The following is a 26,071-nucleotide window of genomic DNA, read 5'->3' on the forward strand; positions in this document are numbered from 1 at the left end:
GTAGGAAGAAAAAAAGAGTCAGTCAGTGTGGACAGAAGAGTAGCATGGGGGTGGGGGTGGTGCAGACAACGTATTGGTGGTAGGACTTGGATGATCATTTTTCTTATGCTCATGGCATAAACTGAGTCCAGTACAGAGCTGGGCCAGCTTTCATAAACTGCTCAAGTGGCGCTGTATGTTTCTTGCCTTTGCTAACATGAACAGTGATGCTATTTAGAACCTAATAATGAACTTGTGGTTTGCTGTTTTGCGTGGTTTTTTAAATGCCAATTTGTGCTGACTTCCATCTACTATCATATTGAGTCCAATGTAAATATTTAAAATGGCGCTAAACTGTACCTCTCTTTAAATTAGCATAGTTCAAACAAATACCCTTAAGTGGGCATTTTTTTTAATCCATCCCATTGTAGATGTGTATACATAAGGTGGAGAAACAAAATTGGGCTGTTATAAAGGTTCGCCAACAAACTATTTATTTTGAGGTGGAAGACTTGGAAAAAAGAGAAAAGCATATCATATTCTAACACAGGACCTAAAAATGTAAGGAACTCATGGAGGTCACTCCATTGTACATTCTCTGAGTCATAGGCTGAGAACAGTTCCCTGGCTCATAAGTAGGAGCTGTACTGGTACTTAGTAGGGGACCAGAACTTACTAAATAAATGTAAAATACCAAACCAGTTAGGCTGAACTTGCACCTCATTATGCATGCTTAGTGCTTTAGTTGTTGGGAGTAGGAAATGTCATTTTGAGTGTATCCATTGCAACAGTGGTTTGGATAGAAGTTTGGGGGATTTGCCTGTTCTAAGCATATCCAGGAAAGAGATTAACTGAAATATGGTAACTTTTTACATGCTCTAATATCTTGCATTAGGCACGATTTAACGAAATGAAAAATCTAAAAAAAGCAATGAATGTCAATTTATGAATCTCTATGGATCCCAATATTATTTATAATCAGGGTAATATTTAGCAATAGTCCCTATAAGAGAGTTCCACCAGGCACCAGAGATATGAAGGTAAACACTTACCATCTCATGGTACCAAATATTGCAATGTAAGTATCACATTGATGCATCTCCTTCAAGATGGAGAACAAAGAGAGAGAAGTGTAGCGTGGGAGTTCTGAATGTCAATAGAAGCAGATTTCCTTCTCAGTTTCCATAATTGTTTTGGGATTATCTACAGCGTTCGGCCAACTGGCGGGAAAGTATATCCAACTGTGTGCAGATAGATATGGTAGCTGTAACCCACAGCTTTTATGTCATTGAGTTGTGCAACAGTTCTTCATGTACTACAACATCTTTAGTTCAGTCCTTTTGGGGATAATGTGCAATTTCTTACAAATGGCAACATTTTAGGTAGTATCACCATTTAATCCATGCTATTGGTATGTGTAATAGGTGAAAATCTCTAACCCATAATCAAGAAACCAAAGACCTAAAATACATTTTAAAGAAAATTTATTTTTCAATTTTTGAGGAAATTAACATCACTGACATTGGTATGTGGGGGTTGGAGTGCGAGGGGGATTTGAGGAGGCTCCCCCTGAAATAAAATGAGCTATGGTGACAAACATAATAAAACATGTGGTAATGTTTTCTTGACAACAAGGACACAGGTCATGAGCTTTTGATAATGGGCTTCTTCTTAAAACAATTTACAACAAAGAGCATGATTTTTGTTTTAACTTTACGTTGGATTTTGAGCCAGAAGAACAGATATTGTTTAACAATAACCATGTTTAGCAAACTGATGTTTATGAGTGATACTGCTCAATGAGAGTTTGCAATGAAGGTTTTGTAAAAATAAAGTACAATGGGCCATCATTGGTTATCAAAAGAAGGTCACAAGATTTAATGTCATTGGTTTTACAATATTATGATGTTATATCCACTAGCCCCATGATTGTAATGACATGATAAAACTGGCCTGCTGATATTTACTATCACTGAGGAAAACAGATTACTGCTAATTATTAGGGGCCAGATGTATCAAGATTCCATTTTGCGAATCCTAAATAGCGATTTTTTGCGAATCGCTACTTAGAATTCGCAAAACGGAATGTATGTACAAAATCGCTATTTTTTAGCGATTCCTTATTATTCTTTATTTGCAAATTCGCATTTTGTGAATTCGCAAATAAAGAATAATTTGCAATGCATTCCTATGGGCCAGTAGGCCCATAGGAATGATAGTGCAATAATTCTCAAATTGCGAATTCGCAATTTGCTAATCGCAATTTGAGAATTATTTCAAGGGTGCAGGGGTGTCTCAAAGGCACCCTGCTGCACCCCTGAAATGTACATGTGTGTGCATGTGGCACACATACATGCCCTATTGGGCATGTATGTGTGTCACATGGCACCCTCACAAATGCCAAATAGGGCATTTTTAAAAGAAATCGCAAATTACCACCAACTACAAGTTGGTGGTAATTTGCGATTCCTTAACACAAAATCGCAATTTCTAAATGTTTCATACATATCATTTAAGGAATCGCAAAATTTGCGATTCCTTAAATGCTATGGCAAAATAAGGAATCGCAAATTATTGCAATTTCTTAAATTACGATTTTTTCACACATATGAAAAAATGCTAAAAGGCCGTTTGCGAGTCGCAAAGGCCGCTTGTGAGTCGCAAATGCCTTGATACATATGGCCCTAGATTTATATTTTTGGGGACTGACTCATGATATGTAACTATTGGGGAGTAATATTCCTTGAGGCCTCTATCATGTTCATGACAGCTGCTCATTAATGATTGTTGTACCCTGAAGACAAAGGTTTTCCCATCTTCCTCACTCAGATTTGATCTTGTCTCTTGATAATTTCAACTTTATAGTAAACACTTTAAACAACATTGATTTAACAAACAATCAGAGTCAGTATTAATATTTATACCCCTTCATACCTGAACATCAATGGCTACCGCATCTAGGCCATCATACATGATGTTTACCCAGCCATCCTTGGAGGACAGAACAAACAATGACATCAGTGCCTGGAAGGAAAATGAAATATTCAGTTTACTCATTATGTTCCTTAACTCCCACAGAAAGTTTCTAATGGCAGTGCTAAATAAAATAAAAAGAAGTGGTGGGCACAAAGCTTTTCTATCGAGGTCACCGCTGGCAGTCCCCTATGCCGCTCTTGCGTACTGCAATGACCAGTTCCGCCCCTACTGTTTTCTCTCATTCTAAGACACAGTTCCTGAGATATGTACCAGGATCCAACAAGATTTGGACAGTTCTATTAAAATACTAATGCATACATTTCTGTTTTTGTTTGCTTTCCTTTTTTTGCTCTCCAACACCTATAACAGAAAAAAAACTGCAAGTACCATAGTTTAGAAAATGAAGAAACCATGCCTGAATAGGTTACCGGCCAGCCATGAACCAACTTGAGAATTCCCATTTGTTTTGATTCTAAAGCTGGACATAACAATGTTAGATGCTCCCTCTGGGCCTAATTCACAGATTGATTCAGGGTGAGGTTTGCTGGAAGTATAGTGTTGGATGGGGCCACCATGGTTTAAATCCGCAAAAGGTAGGTGAGACTGTGCCCTTCTTGCTTTGAGGTGTGTGCTGGTTTCTGTTGGTACATGTTATGCCATGATCAGCCACAACTTCAACCACTAATTTTATCCACTCATGCGGCTGGCCTCCATGACGATGAAACTTCAATTTGCTAAGCAGCAAGTGTACATATATCAAAGTCAGTTGGAGGAGGACAGCGGGTACAAGGTGAAGTGCCACAAATATAAAGGGTTGTTGCACACCCCCTTCATGAAAAAAAGATGTAAGTTGAGACAAAATACAAAGGCATATTAAAATATAGTAGTAAAGTAAAAAGGCAAATTTATAGCAATTGATGAAGAAACACAATTTGAAAAGTGAGAAGGCAAGTGATTCACCAAATGTGCAGGAAACCAAATTGGGACAACTTGTTACGGAATCCCTGTTTGGTTTTGCGATTCGGTATTTAGAATCTAAAAAAATGAAACAATAAATTTTCATTTTCTTTTTTTTATACTCATCCTATTGTAAATGAGCTGCTTTAAAAATAAAATGTAGCTTTATTTAAACGCAATCACAGACATGGTGGTCTTCTGACCCCAGCGACCGCCATCCCTGTGATAGCTAGCAAGCCTAATGGGTGGCAAACTGCAATCTAACTCATTATTATTAATGAGTAGGTTGATTTGCAACCTAAATGTAATGCAATTTAAACGTACAAAGGTTTTTACACTAGGAATTGCGATTCTTACCGATGGGCAATTTGAAAACTGCAGTTCCTCATTTTTGTACATCTGGCCTTGAGTAATTTAAGAAGTATAGTAACATTTTTGTGACCTGTGGTTGCTATTGTGGTCCTTGCAACCTTTATGAGATGACCAGTTTTTAGATTAACTAATATTTCTTGATTCTCTATAACCAAAAAGTGGCATCATTTGTCCATCACTTGTTGTCACAACTGTGACTGAATGTATGTATGTATGAAACTTATATAGCGCAGGACTTACCCTGGGGCATCTCCGCGCTTGCTTTGGGAACCCGTCCTGGTATTCCCCTGTGAGATAGCCCTGGAAGGGTATCCACAAGGTGAAAGCCAGGCATCCCGCCGCGAAGGGCCAATGTGGAGATTAAGCAAGCTATTGCCCAGAGTCGCAGATGGCACTCCTGTGATTCCTATGCCCGGCCTCTAGCGGCTCTGTAATATTTTGATATTTTAAAAATATTTGTATAGTTCTTCTAATCAATTCCTGTGATATCACCAATGTCATTGCAGTGAGATGTCTTTTCCTGTGGTCTAATCCATGATCCGTACCGTGTTTAATGTCACTCTGATGCCCCATTTGTAGGTGATGTGACCCCACTGAACATTTCAATTAAACACAATCATAGAGGAGCTAACCGGCACACCTCATAGGGCCGAATTCATTTGAGCCTTAAACCACCAAAAGTGTACAATAACATCACCATGGTGGGCCAACTAAAAATGGAAATGTAATCAACAAAAGATCTCATTTCCTAAAAAGATTTGCTGCTTTTGGAGTGTAGAATAGTCAAAACATGCAGTAAACTGATTTCACACTAATTGTCCTGCTTATATAATAAATTGGGAAATATATTTTCTAATTTTTCCAAATGTGAACTGTTAGACGAACTTCAGGACAAAATCATTTCACCCAGCTTTGATTAGACTAATAAAATCGTGCACAATCGAGTTCTTCAATATTTTTTCAAAAAGATTTATTCATAGATTTACGATGTTTTTGATTCAATATTGACTGCTGATTTAAAATTAGTATTAAGCCTTATAAATATTATACACATTTTCACAGCCCCTTATCTCCATTTTAGTCAGGGAGCAAAGATAATCCTGCAATTTGGCTTGGAGCAATGCCTACATTCCCGAATCCTTAAGCACCGAGGGGCAGATTTACAAGCCTCTTGCGCCACTTTTGCGTCATATTAAAAATGACGCAAAAGTGGCGCAAGGGGCTTGAAAATATTCCCCCTAAAATGTTGCAGATGAGTTTGCCCTGTTATTTTGATGCAGTTTAAGGTTTTTGAGACATGCCCCCGGATTGTTATACCAATTAAAAATAAAATAAATAAATGCAAATGCTAAATTGGAACATAACACAAGCGTTTATGTCCCATTGATGTATTCAAATACCATCTGAGGATTACATTTTTGACTTCACGAAACGTATGCATTATATCATCTAACCGCACGCCTATACAGTCTGAACAGAACATAGTAAAAACTTCCTTTGTCCACAGTTTTACGACCACAGAACAGCAGACGTGGAACTATGCCCTCAGCGAGACAGCACAAACATTGACCTAACCAGAAGGAACGTGGACGTTCAAGAGCCCCAGCCTCCACCTTAAAAAATAGAACATGAGTTTTCAATATCATCAATATTGTTTAAAAATACTGGTAGAACTATCTTACTTTTACCAACATTCCTTAGGCTCAGATCTTTTAGACAAATTAAAAAAAACTATTGACAAAGCAATATTTAATAGCTGGGTCAATAAGTGGATCAAAAATTAGGGAATGAAAAATGAAAGAAGTAATGCATTGCTGCGATTCACAAAAATACTAGCCAGTACTATTGCTATAGCAGCCATATTCAATATTAACCTCATCACTACGGCGTGAATTCCGACGCAGTGCTGAACATTCCGATCGCGGGCGTGGTCATGACGGCTTCCGGCCGTCATCAGCACATGCCCTCCGTGACTCATGACAGCCGGGAGCCGTCATGAGCATCAAAGAGGTTAAAAGAATAGCCGTTCTAGTTGCAAGCACTAAGGTTACTGAGGTCTAGACAGATTTCCAAAGGAACTACTGAATAAGGTAAATCAGAAGGGAAAATAAGGTATGGGAGGGATGAACAAAGGAAGATTCTAAGAAAACAAAAGCACGTACGCTGTCAGTTAAGATTCTCACTTGGTGGAGTGTTTGAAAAACACAACCCTAGAATACCTGCTGCATCTGTCAACTTATCATTTGCTGGCTCTTGAACGTAAAGAAGCACGGTCTACACAGAAGCTGATAGACAAGGGGCCCGATTCACAAATGGCCTCCGTACTCGTCGCTGGGCCTGCACTCATGGTGGAGGCCCCTCAGTCATGGCGGGGGCCCTGCATTTGTTGCGTGACCTCTGTAATGGGTAATTGTAGTACAGGGTCCCGCCACAAGAGCAGGGCCCGACACAACAGCGTGGCCTCCGCCACGATTTCAGGGCCTCCGCCACGAGTGCAGGGCCCCTACCACGAGTTGTGAATCAGACCTACTAGCTTCTGTGCGCTTGTGCTTTAAATCCAACTTTATTTAAGAAACTTGTTTAGTAGGTAACAGAGGTACAGCTACATTGCTCTCCGTCCAGATTAACTACAGTCTTCATCTAACGAGAAGCCGCCATTGTTCTTCCGGCTCAAGGTCACAGACACAAGCCCGCTATTGAAACCTATTTTAAGATGTCCTCTTACCAGGCTTCAGTGATACATTTGCAATTTTGAAAACTTGCTCCAATGAGGGGGACATGCTGATGCATGGAGTCTAATCCCGAGAGGTGACAGAGGGCAAGCTTCCAGTTAGCTATGAGGTGAGACCTTGGGCAGTTCCTGGACATGTTGTGCAGGAAATCGATTTTGTGAAGGGGAACCTCAAGAGGAATTGTGGGAGTTTCTTCAGGCATAATTTAAATCAAGCGCTCAGCTGCCCTCTGTCCTTTCACAGGTGCATCGGCTGCATGGTGATTAGCGTGGAGAATGCTTATTAGAAAAACCTGAAATGGTCGCTCCAACTAAATTATGGTTCTACACTGAGACTATAATTGCTGGACGGAAATTAGAAAACATTCTGCTGTAATGGGTAATTAGTACTCAGCTGGGATGACGAGAATTTTAGGTCTCTTGATAATCAAGAGGTTATCCAAATCGACCCAGAAGCTCAACAATTTTTCAGATTATGCAAAAATGTATGGCATATTTAAATTAGAAATTCTTGACCCGCCATTTACTGAAGTTGTACGCGGATGAGTCCGCGATGCAAAGCAATTTAGCTCTGTGCACATGGGCCTTTATAATGGTCAGTAAACGGATACATTTTGTAAGTGCAAACTTTAGTCCAATACATTATCCATGTGATTTGATTCTTTGACAGCCACAGCCCATGCATGTAATAGCAGTGGGACTGGGTGGTGGTGGAGGGCGGGGGGATTTTCACAGACGATGACGAGGTAAAATTAAATAAATAATACATTTTCCCTCATCATCATCGGTTACATCATGTTTACACATTTTTATCACGATTGTACTTTTGTTTTGCTTGCTGTTTTACACATGCCACACACATTTTCTCACACCACGCCTTTCTGCTTAGGCCAAGCTACCCAAGGGGAGACAGGAATTCCTTTTATTGGAAAAATATTTGCACCGGGCAACGTGCTAGCTATTTGATTGTGCAGCAGTCATATCAAGGATATGTGAACAAATACCAACTTCATACTTCTTTTATACAAAAATATATCTTTTTTATTTCTTTTTTGCTCTTTTCTGTTTCTCATGTTTACAACCAAACCTGAAAACCTAAGTTATAGATCCTTAGGATAATTCTAATAGGGAAATTTTCAACTGAATGGAAAGAGATGGCAATATAGGATAGTTACCAACACCCCTCACAGACAGGCTGCGAGTTAATTTATCTGAGAAAACAAGGGGCCGCCTGTAGAAAGGATATTACCCTAACAAGGACATCAATGTATTGGAAACATATTTGCACCGGGCAACGTGCTAGCTATTTGATTGTGCAGCAGTCATATCAAGGATATGTAAACAAATACCAACTTCATACTTCTTTTGTACAAAAATATATCCTTTTTATTTCTTTTTTTGCTCTTTTTTGTTTCTAATGAGACAGGAATTCCTTACAGAAACCTGATTGACTTTCAGATTGTTTAGTACTTATTTGATCTCAGCCACAACTCATTTCAAGACTGTGGTTTTCCCCCTCTTACCCTAGCAATCTAAATTCCTACAATGGTTAAAATAGATTGGCTCTGATTCAATGGACTGAAAAGCCATCTTCCATCCCTAACTACTCTATCCAACTCAAAGCTTTACTGCACTCTCCATTGCACTATCCATAATCTCTCCCCCTATATGACCCCAATCCTGCCTCTGATAAGGCCATACTATTTGGAGCCAATCCTAGCCTTCACCACCAGCCCTCTGCCTTCTTTCTTTTTGCTGCGATCGTAAGACAACCTACCTTCACTCACCTGGTCCTTATCCCTGACCATGTTTCGCGATTCAACCCCCTTCTTCTGTGTCCATCGCACATTATTGGGTACTCCATTGCTTGGTAGCCAGGTTTGTGATATAAATGTCTCCATGTAGACATATATACAGTAAGTTCAATATTTTAAAGTTGCCTCAACTAGCCACAGCTCCAAACTCATCTTGATCTCTGCATTGAATGAATGCAGTATGAACCTCGGAAGCAAGCATGCTCGAACAAAACCCATCCTAATACTATACGTTTTAGGCCTTTCTGCTTCATATTCATTACACACATATATCTCTGCAATCCTTTGCAAACTATACAAACCAGGCTCTTAATATTCCTTTCTGCTGGGCCTAGGAGTGCCTATATCTGCCCTTATTTGTAATCATTAAAGGGTATTTTGGAGCTTAAAAGCCATGCAGCTACAAAGATTTGTGCTGATACAACCCCCTTTTCAAAAGTGGTTTGAATCTAATTGGGGGTGTTTCACATACATCTTCCAAAAATAAATACCTCTGCAACATTGTTCAAATATGGGAGTCATTGGTGCATTTTTATTGAAACATCCAGCACTTTCTGCTTATAGGGGGAAATGTCAGCATACTTCAGTATTACAAGAAAATCCAACCAGTCCCATTCTATCAGTGATATTGGGAAGGATCATACATACCTGACCCAAGTTGTCGAAATTGTACTTTCGCCGGACCCACTTGTATCTTGCTTGGTTGCAATCAGACCTATTGGTGATGTTTTTTGTGTCCAGCCCTTCGCAGTAGTAAAATTTACCCTTAAAAAGCTGAAACGAGAAGGAAAATATGTGAGTTGACCTGCCAGCTTCACGCTACTAGTGCACCAAAGAAAAATGGTGTATTGGTAGGCTTTGAGACAATCTCGCACCCATGCTTAGATACCCAGAAAACATTTTTCTTTTTCTGGAAGACTTCATGACCACCAGTGACATTAGGTTTTATCAAAAACTTTGCAGTGCAATCAAAGGAAATGAAAACCTATCTTTTTTCATCTCACAACCAGTATAACATTAGGTAAGTCGTTAAATTGTATAACACGGTTCTGCTAGATTTTGCTGTGTAAGAGAAGAATTAATCCACTTCTACCTCATCCTCCTGGATAGATGCTGACCAGGCGGGGCATAGCTGCTCCAAGTCGAAAATCAGCAGGATCATAGCAAATATATCATTGCCTCCCATGGAGTTTGTCTGGTTCCTCACCTGATGTTATATGCACGAAGATACTATGCCTAAATTTCAAAGGGGGTGTTCTTACAGAGAGTTAGAACTGGTGGGGGAAAGGAATCAGTATTTTCTTGATAGATAAAAGACTACACCTGGCGCTGCACACACATAATCGAACTTAGCATACCATTTATTGTCTCCACAAAAATGGGGGTGTAAGTTGCAACTTTATGTAGGTCTAAAATTAAGCCCCCTGAATACTTGATTCCCTAAGCTGTGATGACTTCCTTTCCTATTTGTTTGTGGTCAAATATGTTGGGGCACCAACAGTAAAGCTAAAATGCCCAAAGTATAAGATAGGTTCATGTGGGTGGAAACATTGCGGCCACAGTTAGGGCAAGATTTGGGGGGAAAACATGAAAAGCTGGAGAGGTGCATGTGCCCAGCTTGTTTAAAACACAGTGCCACCCTTGGGATTCACAGGTGTAGTGTGACAGGTGAGCATTCTCCTAATATGAAGCAGTTTTGGACTGGGACCCACCAGCCGGGATCCAATAGAAAAATGGGTTTCTCGTCATCGCTGGACATCCAAGATACATGGGTGGAGACTGCAACCCTACTAACCACTGCCTCAAGAATATAACGGTGCAGCCTCTAGCAAGAACAAAGAGAAAAGGGGGCTGTAGAAGTCTTTGGGAGGATACATTGGGTGGACTGCCAATCTCCACGGTTAGATTTCTCACCTCGGGACAGCCCCAGCCATGGGGGGAGGGGGGATTACTTCTGTTAGATTTGATGTAGCATGCATTAAATCCTATAGTGATTCAGAAATAGGTAACCCAGTCCCTAAATGGGATTAGAACTACATTACAAATTGTAATGTCAAAGTAGCAAGTTTACTACATCCCATGCAAATACCGATTCTTTATGCAAAATATCAATGTTTCACAACTAAACTCCAATTGCAAAACATTAAAAGCTATTGACTCACTAGTTGGGTGGTAACCCATTTGGGAATGGGAGGGGTCCTGTTGGGACCTCTTTTCCTTTGAAATTTTTTTTTAAAGTGTGCCGTAGATTTACAAAGACTTTGCTTCGGATCTGCGCCTCTTTATTAATGCAGAACCAACACAAAGTTTTGGGTTGAAATTTATAATTTAACACAAATCATGATTTGCGTTGGATTGTAATCCGATCACACTGCATTACTTTGCATCTAGGAGGCATTCAATAGGTGGTGCATGGGCGTTCCCAGGCAACTACTCATAGGTTTGGTCGTAAATCGCTATCTACAAAATAATGGTAGACAGGAATTTGAATGAAAATGATGTCCCATTCAATTTCTCCTAATTTTTTCAAGCCATTAATATTTAGGCGGGTTAGCAATATTCCACAGTGGTTGCAAAAATACTATTCACAAATTGCAACCAGTATTTGGGATCAGTGTTTAGTATAGCTGGCCTAATGTTCTTATTATAAGCTTAACCGCTTAACCGCAGCGGCAATTTCGTCGCGGTGCGGCGGTTTAGCGCAGTGGGCGGGGCCATGTCGGCCAACAGACGTGCGCAGCACTACGAAGGTAGTGCGCGCGACGGCCGTTGGCCGACGCCAGCAGCGAAGGGGTTAATAACTAAGAACGTGGTTGGTATTAAACCACACTGTATGTTAGGCAGCTTTACATTTCCCACAAGCTCTGACATATAAAGAGAATATTATCAGAGGCAGAACGCAGCCTTGCTCGATACCATTCCAGTCTCTGATTTTTGGTGATAACCCACAATCATTCAACAGTTTATCACACATCCATATGTCTTTATTCAGTTTCATTAACAGACTAAGAAAAGTTGAATCAAATGCGCAGGCAAATAATTTAGGGCATAATACACTATGGTCTGCACTGACAAATGCAGAAGTAGATTTCTGTTTATCTGATTTGATTTTCTCCACAAACTTATTTCCCTTTGCATTAATAAAAACACTTTTTGGGCACTCCCTCATATATTTTCACCAAAAGTAGCATGATTAACGCCTCCCACGCTCATGACGAGCTCAGCTCGTCATGAGCCACGGTTCTCGTGTGCTCATGACGAGCTGAGCTCGTCATGACCGTTAGAACACTCGCACGCTGGGCAAATTCCCCTGCTGTGCCAGCGTTCTAAACAAGCGGGTGTGGTCATGACGAGCTCAGCTCGTCATGAGCACTGGGGCGCTGTGCGTGCCCCCCCTCCCCCCAGCACGGCAGGGGAATATGCCCCACAGCCAAGGGGTTAATGTAAGTCCCCTGTACTTTTGATTGCAAAGCTTATTGCAGATTGGTGATGAGAAGTTGTGTCACAGTTGACCACAAATCAACACATTCTGTATCTGTAATAAACAGGCTAATACTCTAAACTCACGAGCTAGACGTCACCTGCACTCATATTCAGACATCATTGTCCTCCTACTGCCTAGTGCTAACCATTCCATTGACTCTGCATCTGTAGAGCACACACTGAGAATCTAACCCATCATGGTCAACTGTGCTTGTGAAGATCTTACCTGAACTCCAAGAATCCCAAAGATGATGAAAAAAGCACAACAGATAAGGACAATGTTCCCTATGGGTCTCAGAGATGTTATCAACGTCTCCACCACTAGCTTGAGGCCAGGAGCTCGGCTGATGACACTGCAAGAGACAAGAAATACATTATCCACATATTTTTAATCACCAGTGTAAAAGTGAGGCACACAGAAGGGCTGATCTATTGTTAAAGTGCACAAAGATAATTTAGGCGGCAAGCAATATGAACTAAATGGCCTATTAATAATTCTATACTGATATGTCTGTGCTTCAGAAAAATTAAAGATGCAGAAGAACTGATATCACACAACAGGCAACTCTCGATGATACCACAGAAAGAGAATTCACATGACCTTTAACCAATGGAACATCACAAGATGTGATATAACATCACATTTGGCCCACACAAAATCACAGAAGGTGGATAAAAGCTCCTGCAATAAGTATAACATAAATAATTAACTACCATAGTTCATCGAACCAGACAAAATCTAGGCACAGAAGTCACAATCAGGATTATAAACATAGATATCTGCAACCTATTATCATCACTGAATGACACAGCGATCAACAATCGTAGTGCCCCTGAATACGTAGACATTAGTTCATAAGGGGTTTGCAAAAAGGCTCCTACGTCTCTGCCTCCAAGGATTGTAAATACTTAGTGGGCGGTATACTATGAGGATGCATAGTCGTCATGGCATAGTTGGCATTTGCGAAGTAATAGAAAATGGCAAATTTCACATGTTACTTCTGCCCATAAAGTGCATGCACTCTTCTGAACTTACGATGCAATGTTATGTTATCAGCATTTTCATGGCACACTTCTGAATTTCTATGAAATCAAAGTACTTCTGGCAGTCGGGAGTGTCACTAGGGTTTTGGTGAGCCCTAGTCATTGTAGCAGCATGTCAACACGTCTGGTGTGTATGTAATGATGAACCTTTCCGGTGATGTGTTTAGTAGGCATTCCCGGTGGGGGATGAAAGGAATAACCACCCTTGGAAGGAGTTCTAGGCAGTGTGATTTTCTCAGGGTGAGTGAGCTGTAGGCCCTTTCAGTTGTTCTCATTTTGCAACACTGAATAATGCACCTCCCCTACCACCAGCGCCTTGAGACCCTTACTGGGGAGTAGTCACGCTTAACAAATCGCCTGATTGATTAATTAATGGTCTCTTGTCTGGACAGAGGGCATCACCATGCAAAGAAGATAGATTCGTGCAATTATGTTGCATGGCATACATTTAAGGTTTTCTTGTAATGGTGCTTGGTTAAAACCACTGAAGCAATAAGTCTACTTAGATGTCATGCACAAAGAAGCATTGACACAGAGCACCTGATTTAACATTCTGGTCCAACCAATTTTAATTTGTGGGGACTCAAGAAGGACGAGAAGTTAGAGAAGTTTGACCACAGTGGAGACAGAGTAGGCTCCACCATGGTCAAACTTCTCTGATGCCCCTATGCAGTCGGAGATTTGTCTATATGTCCATCCACTTAATTTAGATGGGCTGACATGCAGCCGTTTTTCAATGCCTGTCACCATCAAGAAAAATCTGCTGGTAAGAGACACTGAAAAGTGCTCAATGCCCCTAAGGTGAGGGGATATTTTTTTTTTGTGAAAATGAAAAAAAAATGTAACATTGTAACTTTTCCATGTGGTAGTTTCTGTCAATGTTTGACACATCTGCCGGCCCGACAGGCATTTCAAACTGTAGCGGGCACGTGTGTCATATTGGTGGAGGATGGGCCAACCAAAACAAATTAAATCAGGCCCAGGGTCGCTTATTAAAAAATAGCTCTTTCGGATTTTTTTTTTACAAAAGTAGGCTATTAAAAAAATTATCAGCTACCCTTATTAAATGCATCATGTTCTCATCGTCCTTCCTCTTCCTGGTCCCTACTCGTAAGAAGGCCCTGTGAAAGACCCAAATGCCCTAGACGCATATTCTCAGCCATCACCACTAGGAGGCACTTCCTTTGAAAAGAAATAGAGGCCTGATAGCCAACAAGGAGAGAGAAATAATTCAGCCCAGAACTAAGAGAGATTGTGATTAATAAATCCTTTCATGGACTTATAGTCAGCAGGGGGAAGAAATACAAAAAATTACGATCCACGGAAGCATCTGTCCAGAAGGCACACTCTCCCCATGAACAAAGCACTGGACAAGGCAGGGAGAAGGAGAGTAATAGGATTACTGGTAATACATCACAGATTTATAATGAGCTCTTTCAGAAGACTCCCATAAACCCAGCTCTTCTGATTGTTTCTGATCTAGACTAAGATATCTATTCTTGCAATGTCTACAGTTTTTGTTGCCCTCCTCTGCATTCACAGTCCAATTTATTACCCATCACAAGTAATATATCTTATGATTTCGATCTCCCAATATGTTTATCTGCATATGTTAATTGCTCTTTCTAAATTTGAAGTAATCTCTTTTGAAATATTAGAGCTATATAAAAGTATTTAAAAATAAATTAAATATTGTCCAGCGTCTTGACTTCTAGTGATACATTTGGCTATTACTGTAACAAGGAAGTTTAGCTAAAGATGCATACTCATTCTCTCACTCTGTCCTTTTCATCCCTTCCTTTTGCACTATTTTTTAAATGTTTGAGTGAATGGTCTTGCTGTTCAAAGCCATAGCCAATTTCTAAAAGTCCTACGGCCAGATTCATGAAGCTTAATTGCGCTCGCAAAGGGCCAGATTCTGAGAATCTGGCCCTTTGCGAGCGCAATTTTTGCATTTGGGATTCATCATCCCAAATGCAAAAATCGGTAATTGCGATTTCGCTAAATTGCGAGGAATTACATTTAAGGAATCTCTATTTGAGATTCCTTAAATGCAATTCATTAACCATTTATAAATTGCGTAATCGCAATTTCGGGCCGCTATTTACCGCGAGGTCAAACCTCGTGGTAAATAGCGAAAACTTGCTTTTAAATGCATTTCTCTAAGTTGCATGGACATGTGTGTGCGCAACACCAATGTAGATTACATTTCAGGGGTGCTACAGGGTGTCCTTTGGACACCCCTAGCACCCTTGAAATTGCATCCTTATTTGCGATTAGCAAATTGCTAATCCCAATAAGGAATAACTCCCCATTCATTCTAGGCCCATAGGAATGAATGGGGAGTTATTCCTTATTTGGGATTAGCAATTTGCTAATCGCAAATAAGGAATGTGTAGGAATCGCAATTTATTTTGCGATTCGTACATGAATCCCGTTTTGCGAGTCTGTAATAGCGATTCCTTATTATTCGCTATTACAGACTCGCAAAACATGCCGATGATGAATCGGGCAGCTAATCCTTTGCATGCAATTTGGAAGGAAATAGTGTCTTTTCAGCCATCTAGCTACATCCACTTTCTCATGCAGGTGGGAACAAGAAACACTAAAGAAGGTATCCAGTGTGAGCCATTAGATGGCTAGGCACACGTTTTCTGCCTTGCAATTGATATGACCCACAGGGAATATTAGTTGAGTCACTGGGAACCCCATTCTTAAGTCTGCTGATATTCATATTATTACATTTATATTCTTTTTATTTTATTAGGATATTTGATAACAACATACCACAATTAGACCCTCAAGCCGAGTGCATTCTACACCTCTTTACTCAAAACCAATGCACTCTACAGCACTGCACTCTTCTCCATTATACTCTACGTCACTGCACTCTATGCCACTCTATTCTACTCTGCACCACTATCCTCCACTGCAGTCAACGCCACTCTAGGATACACTAATGCACTCTACCACAGTCTACTCTGCAACATTGCACTCTCTGCCACTGCACTAACCTACTCTATGCCACTCAACAACACTAAACTTTATGCCACTCTACTCTGCATCACTCCACTCTACTCCACTGCACTCTACCCTGCACCACTCCAAGCTGCACCACTCCATGCCACTTATACTCTGCCACCCTGCCCTCTCCACCACTGACCTCTACGCTATGCTACACCACTGCAATCTATGCAACTGCGCTTCTGCTCTACACCACTGTACTGCACTCCATGCCAATGCACTGTACACCACTACACTCTATGCCACTCTACTCTGAATCGATCCACTCCCTGCCGATCCACACTAAATCACTCTAATCTACTCTGCACCAGTCCACTCTACGACCTACTCTATGGCACTGCACTCTGCGCCACTTCACTCTACTCTGAAACAATCTATTATATGCCACTCTAATCCACTCTGTGCCACTCCACTCTACTCTACACCACTGCAATCTACCCTGCACCACTCCACTCTACATCACTCTGCTATAAAGTACTCTACGCCACTCTATTCTACGCCACTGTACTTTATGCCACTGCACTCTACACCAATGCACTCCATACTACTTTACCAAAAATCAATATACTCTACACCAATGCACTCCATATTACTTGACTCAAAATCACTATACTCTACACCACTGCACTCTGTGCCAATGTACTCTGCACCACTGCACAGTACTTTACTCTAAAACACTGTAAAATACCATGCATATTTGTAAAGCGCACATTTACCCATGGGCATCTTGGCGCTGTATAACAGATGTTTATTGTTACACAGCACAATGATACTCATATAATGACCTCAGGAGGATGAAAGACTGAGTGAACCCACCAGGATTTAACCTGTGACCATAAGGTCAAACACAGCCCCTACAATGGCCAGATTGATCCACTAAGCCACCAGACCCAACATACTCTCCTCTATGCCACTGCACTCTACGCTACTTCACTTGTCGTCACTCTATTCTACTCTGAACCACTGTACTCTACACAACTGCTCTCTCTGCCACTTTACTCTACACCACTCCACTTTAAGCCACTGCACTCTGCATCAGTGCACTCTATTCCACATCACGGCACTCTACATCACTCTATTCTGCAACATGGCACTCTCTGCCACTGAAATATTTGCCACTCTGCTCTGCGCCACTCCACTCTACGACATTCTACTGCACTCTATGCCAATGCAATCTATGCCACTACACTCTATGCCAATGTACTCTACGCCAACCCACTCTGCACCACTCTAATTTACTGTTCACACTGCACTATGACACATCAGAAGGACACAGCTCTGCAGCACACAGTATGCTTTTTATTCTTTTCAAAAAGGAAATCCGGAAATTACATTTTCTTTTTGAAAAGAAAAAAAACAAATACCCCCGTTGCTATGGGATACTTCTTCCGTGGCGAGGGGAGCAGTAGAATGGTTTTACTGTTCCTTCGGCCATGTTTTACTGTTCCTTCGGCCATGTTTTACTGTTCCTTCGGCCAGGTTTTACCTGGCGGTAAGGAACAGTAAGAAGTGACTACATGTCCTCCCCTCTAATTTAAAAACTTAACATTTCATGAGGTAACCGAGCATCATAAATTGTAACATTATAAAGTTGTAATCTGCTGTAACTAAATTGCCTATGAAGCAGTCATTTGCAGGTTTGATCTTACCTGCAAATCACTTTTGAATCTTAAAGGTATCATTAAGATTGTATGAATCTCTGATAACTTTATTTAAAAGTTGTAAAAATTGTATTGTAGGAATTCCTAACCTGTTTTTTTTCTTTGCAGCTTTTGACTTTTTAGTTATTATATTTACTTTTCTGTAGTTTGTTGTTCTTGGCTATGGACAGAGTTTGCTATTAGATCAGGCTCTGCTTGCCTTCTGTTGTTCCTATTTGGTTGTACAAAGCTATTGTGCCTATGGGTTTATAAAGAGCTTTAGAACACTTTTTAATAAAATAATCAAATAATATTTTGCTACTTCTGTGGAGACCACAAGGTATAGTCAGATAAATGTGCCTCATAATTGGTCAAATGCAGGAAGGGTGCATGGGATGGAGCAAACGGCTCAGCTGTAAACCTCAAATATCTGTGGCTACACCTCTGTGACATGGACGTGTATATGTATTTATGGACCCCTTATATTTTAGACATTGTTCAATATAAATAATAACAAAAAAAGATGATTGGCAAGTGAAGCTAACAACTCACTATTGAGAGATAACAAAAGTGTTTATATATTTTACAGTTTGTAAAATATATTCATAACAACAAAAGATGAGTGCGAACCAAATCACTAGAGATGGAAGGGTTCCAACTTTATATTAAACCGTGCACCCTCACAACTATCAAACGAAGGTTCCAGAGCTGGACAGGGAATCGCAAACCAGTAGATCTGGTGTTAGTTGTCAACCTTTGGTTTCGACAATCTCTTTTTATGTTTAATAGTAGTTTATATAAAAAAATATATATATATATTTGTGTTTCATCAAACATTCTTGTCTAATTTTGTTTATTCGAAATGCCCACACTGGACCAGTATTCCCTGGCCCTGAAAGGGCACATTGTGGTTAATGTCTGCACTAAAAAAAATGCACAAATAAAAAAAAAAAACAACAGTGGATAGAATGCTTACTGTGAGAAGTTGGCCTGGTATATGCTGTCCACTAATTAAAGTGGGTACCTTGCACCAGTCTAAACAACCCTTATGGTGATTTAAGAGGTCAAAGATAACCTTAGAAAGCTGTCCAAGTGATAGCTGTGGAGAGCAGCCTTTAGGCTTAGCCTTGAAGGAATGTTAAGCAGCTTGTTTTAAAAGAATGCAACCTTATTGTATTGGTTAAATGAAAGGAGAACCACACAGTAGTTATAAAAATATATATTTATTATTATAACACACTCTAACTACTTCACAGTATCTGCTACATGCAGATAAACACAAAACACACAATACTGTAGCACAGAAACAATTGTAAGTAGCAATTGTACACAGTGGGCTCCAGGGGGAGACCAAACCATACACTAAAATAGTGGTATAAAAGCCACGACTCGAGTCAAGAAAGTGTCTAGAGAATGTAGAATCGCTGGGACCACAAGGAACCCCCCAAGGTTAGTAAGTAGGGACCCCACGGAGGACAGGTGCAGTGTGAGAACACAAGCGCAAGTGCCGTACAATTCTATGGGAGAGCCACAGTTGCAGTTTTTAAGTTTAAGGACCCTTCCTAGTAGATTATGAGGAAACCCTTTAGTTCATAGAAGTTTGGAGAGCCACCCCACCCGTGTATACTGTGGCGCTAGAGTTACCTATACCAGGGAAGCTGGGTGCATAGGGCTGAAGTGGTGTTGGAAACCGCAGTCGATCTCAATGGAGGACTTCAAGGAAATGCCACTGTAGGAAAGAAGAAAAGTGTCCAATGGAATTCAAAGGTGGATTCTTGATGAATATTACCTGAAAGCAGAGGGGACAGAGTCTAAGTTACTCAGGAGTGACCGGGGACTCGATAGACGAATGCCCACCGGTGTCGGATGCTTCAGGTGCGTTGAGGGGATTTTTGACTCTGCAGCCACCGGGACCAGGAGACGTCGAGGATGACCAGGAGACAGGTATGAGCTATCCCACAAAGGATGTTGAGTGCTGAGGGGTCGGTGTCTGGCTGGAGCACCAACAAGCCTTGGCAGCAGCAAAACAGGAAGATGGTCAATAAAGGTTATGGTTCGGACCAGCAAAGTCCAGAAGACTCACTAAACACAGGGGAGTCAGGGCAAGCCCTGAGCATCCAGGGTAGCCCAAGAAAAGCAGTGTTGACCCTCAAGAGGACCCGGAGGCGCAGGAGTGGCGAGGGGACCTCGAGCAGAATTACAAAGCAACAGCCCACAGAGCCAAAGTTCTTTGGTGGAAATGGTGCCAGAGGTTGGAGCTACTCTGAGCCCAGTGTACTTTTTTTGGGAACGCCAACAAGCATACTGACTTTCAACAGTGCACCAAGCACAGGGGTACGGGTATTGCAGTCACACGAGGGATTCTGACCTCAAACTTTGTGACAGGGTAGCTCAGACCTAAAGGGACAAGGAATCCACCTCCTGTGTTGCTGGTACCTTCGGAGTCCGCAGGAGCTCATGATCAGCAGACCAGTCAATTGTGTTACAGTGCCTGCTCTTGCAGCAGAGTGACTCCTTCACTTCAAGGGAGATGTCTTCGGTTGTCCTTGATGCTCCACTGGTCCTGCAAGGAGCCTGTATAGTGCCCGGGCACAGATAATGCTTCAGACTGAGAGGAAGACGAAGTCGGGCCCAAACAAAGTCCAGCGAAGTCCAGAGTGTCCAGACTGTCTAAGTTCAGTGGTTTTTGGTTCATAATCTTGTCTACGTCGAATCTAGGGTCCTACAGCCAGGTAAGCCCTTTTGTACTCACAAGACCCTCCCAGGGGAGGGTCAGGACAGTGGGGAGGTTACTCCCATGTCCTTTGTCCAGTTTCGCGTCAGAGCAGGAGTCAACGGCTCTCAGGACTGGTTTGAACTGTACTATGCACATGGACACCAAATGTGCCCCTCGTGCAGACTTTCCATCACTGGAAAGCAAACCCACCCAGGCCTAATACACTAGGGGCCAGATGTAGGTAAATGAGATTTACCGATTTTTAATTACCGAATTTTACCGATTCGGTAATTAAAAATCGGTAAATCTGAGGGGTGGATATGTAGGAACATCCAGATGTTCCTTTTACCGAATCGGTAAATATCTGTATTTACCGATTCGGTAAATACCGACCGGTAATGCCCCATTCATTCCTATGGGCTTTGAAGCCCATAGGAATGAATGGGGCATTACCGGTCGGTATTTACCGAATCGGTATATACCGATTCTGACAAGGGTGCAGGGGGTGTCACTTTGACACCCTCTAGCACCCCCAAAAAAGGTTCGGGGGCCATGTGGCAGGCATACCTGCCCTAAGGGCAGGTCTGCCTGTCATATGGCACAGGTGTGCATGCACACATGTGCATGCACACCAGAATCGGTATTTTACCATCAAATAGTATTTGATGGTAAAATACCGATTCTTTAATGCTTGTGGGACTCAGAAGAGTCCCACCTACATATCAATTTTACCGAATCGGAAAAAATACCGATTCGGTATTTTACAGAATCGGTAAATTTACCGATCGGTAAATTTACCGATTCTGTAAAATACAGGGCCCTACATCTCAAATTGCATTTACCGGTCGGTAACGGCCGAATTCGGCCGTTACCGACCGGTAAATGCCTACCTACATCTGGCCCTAAATCCTACCTGGGAGGTTGTCAGGGCAGAAATGTGTCTCTAGTCAGCAGCAACGCTTTTGGGCTACCCGGGACTAATAAGCTGGTACTGGAAACACCAGAGACCTCACAAAGCTTGTTTCTGAGGGGTGGAATCATACTGATTCCACAATTTTTGATATCAAACACATTGGGGTTACTTTCAGCTGTTTTAGAGCTGGTCATTACATGGTTATATAATGCCACTCTATCTGTCGTAAATAGCTGATACATTGACAACCCGAGAGAATGGACTCCGTAGGCTGCAGGGGTGTCCTGCTCATGCAGGGGCACCCTCTCACTTAGAACCAAGCACCCTGCCTTCAGGATTGTTAAGGCCTGCTATAGGGGAGACTTATAGGTTTTAAGTGCAGTGACCCTTAGATATAGGAAACCTATATCTAAAGTAAGAGGTGCATGAACCATCTTACACAGGCTGCAATGGCAGGCCTGTAGCTCCATTTTGCATGGCCTCGAATGGGTGGCATAATACATGCTTCAACCGCGGGAGGCCTTTGGGGTACCTATGCCCTGGGTACATGGGTACCATATACATAGGAACTTATAAGGGTATCTCAGTATCCAATCTGGAGTGTACCTAAGTACATGTCATAACAGTTTAGGGAGAAAGCAGATAGACTGGTTTCCTGATTAGCAGGAGCCCAGTCAGACTAGTCAAAAACCAGCATAGCACCAGGTAAAGAATTTGGGGGTACACATGCAGAAGGATCCTACCTTGCAACACTTACTTTATTTGCATCTACTAGGTCCCATTCCACTCCACCATTGCCCCCCTCCCCTGCCTCAAACTACCATGACAGTATTTTCTTTTAACTTCTCAATTTTTTAAATTTACTTATTTAGCTTCCAATTCCTTCCAGTTCATGAATTATTAGAAGAGATTTTTATGCGATTTGTTCTCTACCTGCCTTGGAAATTCATTCTACCAATCATGGACATCATTCAGGGGTCGTAGCTGCAACCTCGGGCTTCCCTCATTGAACCCCGGACCTGCCTTTGCGAGACATGGTCTCAGAGGTGGCTAAATCAGTGCCAGGAACACAGGAGCCACTCCAATCTCCTTGTCTTTTGTTAAGTTTTTATTCCCTTAAAGGGGATTAATATTTTACTATTCACTATAAGCGTAATAAAACTGGAGTTCAATTAGCTGGAATATGACCCTCCCTGCCAACTTAGGTAAGAAATATTTTGAAATGTATGTTGTGTGGGTGCTTGCAGGTGAGAGTGTGTTTATGTGATAGCAAGTATGTTTATGTGTGAGTGTGTGTACATATAATCAGGTGTGTGTGAGTGAAAGTAAAGGTCAAATGGCGTTTGATGTCACTTTCGCTACCCCTGGCATTTTGGTGAATTGACGTTTATGCTACTAATTCCAAAACAGATGGAAAACAAACGTAAGGTCATTACTTATAAAAGCTTTTTGCCAACATTTTGTTGACATTAACTTTTCCCTTCCTGACTTTTCCACATTCCATTTCACTAAGTTGTTTCTCATCAGGATAAAGTAGACCCTAACCTTATGTTAGCTGTGGAGATAAACGCAGGGTGGTGTAAGGAATGCAATGACACAAGTTTCAGGAGGAAAAAAAACCCAAAATGCATATTAATGACACTAGGTAGCACACATACAAAACCTAATTGTCGATGTTTCATTATTTCTCATCATCCTGGATTTGTTGAACATTAATTTATGATAGGCATGCATGGACACCATATGTGGATTCTAAAGGGGGAAATCCCGATAATGGACTGGGACTGCAGGCTCCGATAATTCAATCAGGGCCGGACTGGCTGTAGCGGGAACCTGGCTTTTCCCCGGTGGGCTGGAAGGGTGTGGCCCAGTTTTGTTAGTGGGGGCCTGTTTTCAAGCAGTGCTGAAAAATCGGCCCCTCGTAACAAAAGCGTACGCACAGCGGTGTTCCAGCCAGAACCCCCCAACCCACGCCCTACTCCCCCCTCCCCGGGCCGGTCAGACCAAAGTGCCAGGACTGATTTGCGATCCCAGTCCAGCCCTGACTGCAATGGCTCATGTTGGGGGCATCTCGCCTTTAAAATTTGCAGCCACCAATTTCTGAACGGAGCAATGAAGACCTTTTCTTGGACGATTGACCATGATCTCAAGATCAATCTTCTGCAAATGACATGATGGAGATGTGGGACTGAAACACTGTGGCTGGATATGACCTACGTATCGCTGCATCTCCAACGGATGTAAATTTGTTAGCCAATCTGGCTGTAATCCTTGTCATAAAGCTGGAGCATGCCATTTGGCTCGCTTGAATACATCTCAGCGCTGTGCAGCTGGCTCCCTCAGCGCTGCAATACATGGCCAGTTGTTATGGAGGAGACACTTGGGAAATTTAGTAACATTTGGCCGAGAGCTGCTCTCACTCTTTCCCTGCTGTCTCTGCTGAAATTATTGACAATGTGTTAATTGTTGTTGGTGAATTAGAACTTGAACGGACAAGCTTTATCATTGACAGCTGTAGCTCAGCATGTGCTTGCTGTTTAGAAAGAATGTTCCTGTAAGGATGGGAATTGAAAATACACACAAAGAACATTGGCTGTGTACCAGGAACTCCAAGTTGAAGAGCCGGCCATCAAAATAAATATATTTGTTTAAGGATTATAACATTTCGTTGGCTCCTGGGGAAGGGCATTTTTTCACACAAACACCATATACGTGCATTTTTGCGGTGGCAACTGTGTCTAAGAACCATCTATTCTTGGGCCTTACCCAGGACCTAAAGTATGACATGTTTTTGCTTGTTCACAGCCAGAGGAAAAACAGAAAATGTGGGTCTTAGTCGTAATGAGCCATTTGCAGGTACCCCTAAGGGGCACCTAGATGTGTACAATAATGCTTGACCACAACTGCAGAAAATCCTCAGAGGTGAGGGATGAGTGGAGAAGTGTGGCTCAATGGTTAGAGTGGCAGACCCTGATGCAGAGGTCTAGCCCGGGACCAGGGTTCAATTCCCGCCTCAGCGGGTCTTGGGCTCAATTTCCTCGGACCTGATCATTCTCGCCTCGATGCCTATTCTAATCATGGGTCCCACTCTGCAACTCTGGGCAATAGCTTGATTAATCTCCACAACGGTCCCAACAATGCTAGGATGCCTGGCTTCACCTTGGGGGTGCCCAGGAGTGGGCACTTCACAAGGAAACGCCAGGAAGGGTTCCAAAGCGGTATGCATACAAGCGCCTGAGATACCCCTTCGGGGGTCGATTCGGTGCGCTATACAAATACTACTACATTTACATTTACATTTACATGAAACATTGACAAAGGCGAGAGAGGGCAAACTTTTACTAAGTCACTAAAACAACAGCTGTCAACATTAATGTAAACTGAAGTCATTTATCCTGGGAACAAATCACATGGGAGGGTTAGCAGAAGAGGGCAGGGTTGTAGAGTGGACACGTCTGGCAGAAAAACAAAGTCAGGCAACTACGGACCTTGCAACCCTTAATTAGGTTTAATATAATAATTATTTAATTCAAACTCAAAATGTTTCCCTTGCAGTAGATGATCCCAGTTCGAAGCACATTAGTATGCAAAACTTTGAGGTTAATCTGAGCTCAGACAACAAGGCAGCTCTAAATATGCACCTTCAATTGGAAATGGCTATCTTGGATTGGTAAATTAGATGATTTTTATTTGAGTGATTACTGAGATAGGTAGAAAAAATTTCATTTCCGGATAATAAGTATGAAATGCTTATTAAACAACATAAGTTCAGGAGAGCCAAATGTATGTGGGTGGATTCGACATGAAACATATATACGTATAGATGAGACAACATCAATAAACTTTTTTTTTCAAGGAGAAGATACAAGGGACTTCTTAGATATTGCACATGGAACTCATGTGCATATAAATATGTGTGTATATATATATATATATATGTATGCCTTCAGAGTGACCCTCTGCTCCAGGGGCGCTCAGCAGCCGGTGCTCTGCACAGGGACCGGATCCTGGTCCACTTAATTAATTTTACTTTTCACAAAGGATGCGGCACTCCAGAATGGTTTTTTAGCCTTTTTTATTGATAAGCTTTCCCCCACCAAGCGCGTTTCAGCCACTCTAGGCTTTTTTCATGGTCAGTAAGTCCGTCTTTACTTTCACCCTTTATACTCTAACTTCTGCCTTTAAGTGGCATTGTGGGATATGTAGTTTATGGCAATTATTCAAAACACGTTATACATATAATAGAAAGACAATTACGCTATTTGTCAGCTTTGTATGCTCGTAACTGTTCCACATCCATATTTCAATACTGCTAATGTATTTACACGTACTTTTGGTTTAGTGCCCTTAGTATCATACTGTATTTAATATTCCTTAAAATATACATGTACTGTGATATCATTAGTCCATTATTGGGTATAG

The 26,071-nt window shown here is 41.6% G+C and overlaps 1 protein-coding gene across 1 annotated transcript in view; it reads right to left on the reverse strand.

Moving 5' to 3' along the window:
* The window catches only part of CACNA1H (calcium voltage-gated channel subunit alpha1 H), a 1,502,131-nt gene that overhangs the window by 178,475 nt on the left and 1,297,585 nt on the right, over positions 1 to 26,071 (reverse strand). Inside the window, exons 22-24 of the mRNA XM_086940723.1 lie at positions 12,539 to 12,665; positions 9,478 to 9,603; positions 2,914 to 3,003 (exon numbers count right to left, since the gene is read on the reverse strand). Coding sequence (XP_086796849.1) covers positions 2,914 to 3,003; positions 9,478 to 9,603; positions 12,539 to 12,665 — 343 coding nt within the window. The remainder of the gene's footprint in view (positions 1 to 2,913; positions 3,004 to 9,477; positions 9,604 to 12,538; positions 12,666 to 26,071) is intronic.

This window comes from Lissotriton vulgaris, chromosome 10, assembly GCF_964263255.1.
Source record: "Lissotriton vulgaris chromosome 10, aLisVul1.2, whole genome shotgun sequence".
NCBI lineage: Eukaryota > Metazoa > Chordata > Amphibia > Caudata > Salamandridae > Lissotriton > Lissotriton vulgaris.